Source organism: Leptodactylus fuscus, chromosome 6 (assembly GCF_031893055.1).
Source record: "Leptodactylus fuscus isolate aLepFus1 chromosome 6, aLepFus1.hap2, whole genome shotgun sequence".
Classification (NCBI taxonomy): Eukaryota; Metazoa; Chordata; class Amphibia; order Anura; family Leptodactylidae; genus Leptodactylus; species Leptodactylus fuscus.
In genome coordinates this window covers 178,308,000-178,313,878 of record NC_134270.1, presented here as the reverse complement: position 1 = coordinate 178,313,878, position 5,879 = coordinate 178,308,000, and the positions used below count along the sequence as shown (strand labels likewise).

The 5,879-nt window shown below is 40.3% G+C and overlaps 1 protein-coding gene across 1 annotated transcript; it reads left to right on the top strand.

The window, feature by feature from the left end:
• Nucleotides 1–230: 230 nt before the first annotated feature.
• On the top strand, nucleotides 231–3,747 carry LOC142209196 (N-formyl peptide receptor 3-like). The gene is made up of 2 exons (XM_075278126.1): nucleotides 231–289; nucleotides 2,811–3,747. The coding sequence occupies exons 1-2, from the start codon at nucleotides 231–233 to the stop codon at nucleotides 3,745–3,747; spliced, it is 996 nt and encodes a 331-aa protein (XP_075134227.1).
• Nucleotides 3,748–5,879: the final 2,132 nt, after the last annotated feature.

Here is a 5,879-nt window from a genome sequence, read left to right as displayed (position 1 = left end):
GTTCCCCATAGACTATAATGGGGTTCGAAACCTCGAACATTTTAGTGTTCGCTCATCTCTAATTATTATTATTATTATTATTATTATTATTATTATTATTATTATTATTATTATTATTATTATTATTTCATTTTCTATCTAATAATATATTTGCATTAATAATTATTATTATATTGTAATTGTATATTACTATTATTTTTATGTATTTATTTTTAGGTAACAAAATCAAAATGACTCCTCCGTGTCATAACCAGACCTCAACTAACACAACTCTGGATTACAACAACCAGTATGTTTGTTTTTTTCTCACCTTATTATTGAAGAGATCTCCAGGTTAGAATTTATTCACCCCTGTATTGGATTTCTGTAAGTTTGCAGCATTATTCCCCCCATTAGAATGATGGTAACCCAATACAAGCCATCAGACCCTATTATGGGATTTTTCAGGCGCCAATGGTTCTCGATGTGTTGGAGGTTATAAGCATAGATGTTATTACCTGGCAGGTTGTTACAATCGTCAGTTTGCCCAAGAAGCCCATATACCACAATAGTTCTAACCAGATGATGATATCATTCACCCATCATGTCACCACTGAGGATCAAGCAAGTGTAATGCAAAACAAATGTACTTGTGATCATTCACAATATCAAAGTTTGTGTGATTCAATAATCTGTATCTGTCTAGATACAACAATCCAGAGGTGAAGGTTCGAATTGTAGCCTTTCGGGAGTTAACCATTTCTGACGTTATTGTTGTTGTTATACTGTTGACTCCTTCATCCCATGCTGCCCGTATGAAGCATATGGACATGAAAGTAGATCTTGCCAGTGCGTTTGGTATTCCATTTGGGGGGGGGGGGGGTTCCATGCGGAATCCCCCAAACGGATCACCAACGATGATGTGAACGAGGCCTTATATTGATGGAAAATACACTCTGTGCATAGTAACCTGAACCACGGGACACCTAATTGTTCTTCTTTGTGAATCCCATAAATGACATCAAAGAGAGATCTTTAAAAGCATGAGCTTTAGAAACACAAATATGGATATTTATAAAGTCATTCACACACCATACTGTTCTACCTTCTGTCCAAAAATAGCATTTTACAACAAAAAAAGGCATAAAAATCAGTGTAAAAAGAATCCTGTCCAAAGTGTCTCTTTGGTCAATAATATGAGAAGGGAGAAACCATAATCCCTAGGACCTCCTGTTCTGGGAGTACAGTATGGTGGAGTGAACTAAGACCTCAATCTGTTGTCACATTGGTTTTTACTAGAGTGGGTGCAGATCTGAAAATTAATTTAGTTTCAAATAAGAATTTTCAGTTTCAAGTTGAATACTTCACTCAAAGTGAAGCTATTACTTGGGGGTCTCTCCTTAATACCATGTCTACCAATAAGTATTTGTACACCGGTGGGAGAATAGAAAAACAACATTTATTCTTATTCAGTAGTTGGTAGACCCCAGCAGATGCTTCCTTATGGGATTTATGGACACAATACTCCCAGATGCCCGGTGACACTCCTGGTGTATGTGCGCCATTGGTTGGGTGCAGTTTCTCTGGCCAGCACTCATCGGACACTATCTCCCAGTTGTGGGGGTCTGACGACTTGGGGCACATTCAATCACCGTTCACCTTCCACTTCATAATTATATAGGCCACTGTCAATTTTGGGTAATTCAGTTCGCTTGCTATATGTTACGGTTCTTTGTATATATTTAAAAATAATATTTTTAAACCACAGACCTGCTAGTCTGCAAGGCACTGCAGCGAGGTCCACAGGCCCAGATGGATGGCTGTAAGGTCTGAACAGTGTGCTACCAGTTAAACTGCATTGGCAGACATGTGGTGTGGTACACAATGTGGACAAGCTACAACAACACCCTGCCAGTTAACCTCACTGGACAGGTGCACAGTACAGCTGAAACAGCAAGGCTGCCAAGGGTTAACCTTCACCCCAGGTCAGCAACAAAACATGCTCCTGCAACAGCTAGGAGCTACTAAGTGACGAGACAGTTAAATGGGCTACTGATTCCCACTGGCAGGGCCAAGGAATCCTACTGAGATCCTAGAGACTGCTCCTACCATTAACTGGAACCTGGCCCTAACCTCCTGTCTTAAGGAACTTAGTCAAAGTGTGAGCACCGGGTGGGCGTCGGCTCACACCATATAAAGGCTAGTCCCCGCCCAATAGAGCGGTGGCCATGATGTCACCGATCATGCTCAGTATGGGCAAAAAGGGACTTAGCCTCTGAGCGGCTCCAAAATGTCTGAGCATGCTCAGTAAGCCAAAAGCTGGACTTACACTCCAGACACCTCACTACCCGAGGCCGAGGGCAAGAGTTAGATTGACCCGCAGGTGGCGCTGTGCGCTGAGAGAGAACCCTGCGGGACCCAATCCTAACACTATGTCTCTTATGGATCAACCACTTCTGTAATACCCCACAATTGCCCCTTTCTCAAAATTGGACAACTCTGCACTTCGTGGCATCTTGCATGTGAATAATGCCAATGCAGTTTCCTATTTAATGGCAGAAGGCGTGACGTACATCACAACCGCAGATATCTTCATTTGCATGGGTGTCCAAATACTTATTGGTAGACAGTGTATACTCTAGTTCTGAAGAGAGCCCATAATAGTTTCACTTCCAGTTCATGGGTGACAAAGCTGAAAATTCATATAGAATCCGATTTGTTCTGAATTGGTTGTTAACTCTACATAGACACCATATTACAAAGTAGATGCTTACAGTATGACGCTATGGATGTATCATGAGCCTAACATCAACCCTATCATGTCTTCTAAGGTCTTACCACTATTATAAGAACATTTTACAGAAGACGTCAATCACTTTATACAGCATCACTTTTGTTCTTGGGATTATCGGTAATGGATTAGTCATCTGGATTGCCGGATTCAGGATGAAGAAGACAATCAGCGCCGCGTGGTTCCTCCACCTGGCCATAGCGGACTTCTTATGTTGTGCATCTATTCCTCTACACCTTGCAGATAAAGTTTACTTTTTCCAATACTCTGCATATATAGATCCTTATTGTGTATTGAACATTATTCTTTTCAATATCAACATGAATACCAGTATTCTTTTGTTGATGACCATGAGCATTGACCGCTGTGTATCCGTCATGTGGCCATTTTGGGCTAAAGTTCACCGGACCCGTAGACTAGTGAGGATCACTGCAGGAGGCATCTGGGGGCTGAGTTTGCTCTTGACTAGTTTACAGTTTTACTCAAGTGGATGGTGTATGCAATCCCAGAATTACTGTGACTATGTCCATATAATAAAGATCGTTCACCTGATCAGATTACTTATAATGTTTGTGATCCCTTTTCTCATCATCTTGACCAGTTATGTGATCATTTTCCTCAAACTTAGAAAACGTAAGAGACCCCAGAGATCTCAGAGACCCTACAGGATCATCACCGCTGTTATATTGTGTTTCTTCATCTGCTGGTCTCCATATTACATCCTTCCATTAACACCCTTATATGGTGGGTCTTTTATTCAAATCTATACAGTGCATATTATTAATACCAACCTGGCTTACCTGAACAGTTGTATGAATCCAATCATTTATGTTTTTATGAGCCAAGATTTTCAACATGATTTCTTAAGATCTATCCCCGCCAGGCTTGAAAGAGCATTAGGTGAACAAACTCATCCAGTGATCGAGAGAGTCGTGAACAAACTCGCAGCACTGATGTTTAAAATGTATTCCTCGTAGGCGTAGATTCAGACTGCCGTTACTTAATGTCTGTTTCTCTCGTCTATGAATGGACAATAAATGACAGATTCTCTTTGGTGTCAATGAGAATGGACGCATACAGAGGGGGCAACATGTTAATCCTTCTACTACCATTAATGCCCATTGATCTCATCCTATAGCAGATTAGAATGGTAGTGCCCCCCCCCAAAAAACACAGCAAAATCTGAAACAATAAACATAGCTTTTCCACAACGTGTGGCCTCAACATTAGAGGACGTAAAAGAATGCATAATGTTAATGTCATGGTGAATATTATACAGAAAATATCTTAAAATATTCAGATTTTCACAAAATATTCACATTTATCCTAAATGCATGATTTTACTGTTTTAAGGGTGCATTCACACTGAGTAAACGCTAGCTTATTTTGTAGAGTAAAATTACACTTGTAAATTTTGCTATCCCATTGACTTCAATGATATTTTTTTACAAGTGTAAAAATACGCCTGTAAAAAATACGCCTGTAAAAAATACGCCTGTAAAAATACGCCTGTAAAATGTCATTGAAGTCAATGGGATAGCAAAATTTACAAGTGTAATTTTACTCTACAAAATAAGCTAGCGTTTACTCAGTGTGAATGCACCCTTAGTCATTGTGAACATTAACATTTTTTAGTTAAAATATGTATAAAAAATATTAAAATGATTATTTTCAAAACAGTTTGGAGGATGTTGTATTTGTGGATTAATAAATCATAAATAAGAGGAAATATTCCAGGTCTTCATTTGCAAACTTGTCATTTTCCCAGCCATTTTTCAATTTTTAGCTCATCATGCACATAGGTTTCCTGCACATCCTCATAATTCCCACCATGAGATTTCCCCTGAGTGCCCCTACCAGTATGACTACCAGTACCCGACCCCCTTTTACCACAACTTCATCACCAAGAGTCGATTCTCCCACTTATGTCTTTTTTACATCCAACTCTGACTGTTCTCTTCCAACTCAACAAGAAGTAGAAGACGTGGACTAGGAGGAATATCTTTTTCAGAATATGCCACATCAATATTAGGGAATAGTGTCAGTGAAGATGAATTCATTGATACAACAATAGAGGAGGAAGAACATACAAACCTGACTTAGGTGACTGCTCTGCTGCTGACAGATGTAATCTACTGCTGTGACTGAGATGAGTGAGTCTAATAATGAGACATTTCATTCTTATTATCAGAATCTACAATAGCCTCACGGCTACTCAAGGTACTGCCAAGACCAGAAGCAGGATGGCGTCTGCCAGTGCCACGTACATTCTTATTGTCACTTGAAGTGATGATGGTAGGACAGCAGGTGTTTTCTCTTCCTTCTCCTTTACTCTGTCACCTATCCTGTCTATTTTCCAGAAATTTGACTGCACTTCTTATATAATTTGACAATTACCATGAGGATGATATGATCAATTTGTTTTTGTTTATGTGCCCTACACACCGACACAAAATGCAATATGTCACGAAGAAACAATCTCAACATCACTTTGATAACTTAAAAGTTAATACCATATAGAGTGACTTATATCAGATCTGAAAAATGAGACCTTGTCCTGAAGGTACTTTTGGGTTGCCTAAGGGGTTGCAGGATGGCGCAGAGCCGTATTCTAAGCACCCCAGAGAATAAAATTGAAATGGCGAATTTTTCCTTCGTCTTTGAGCCTTTATTGGCTTATATAGGGAGTAATAGGACATGACTAGAGATGAGCGAACACTAAAATGTTCGAGGTTCGAAATTCGATTCGAACAGCCGCTCACTGTTCGAGTGTTCGAACGGGTTTCGAACCCCATTATAGTCTATGGGGAACATATACTCGTTAAGGGGGAAACCCAAATCCGTGTCTGGAGGGTCACCAAGTCCACTATGACACCCCAGGAAATGATACCAACACCCTGGAATGACACTGGGACAGCAGGGGAAGCATGTCTGGGGGCATAAAAGTCACTTTATTTCATGGAAATCCCTGTCAGCTTGCTGGCTCCGGCAGAGTCAGCGCTGATTGGCCGAAGGCTGGCCAATGCATTCCTATGGAAATGCAGAGACTTAGCAGTGTTGAGCCAGTTCTGCTCAACTACACCGTGTGCCGGTCAGCCCATCAGATGTA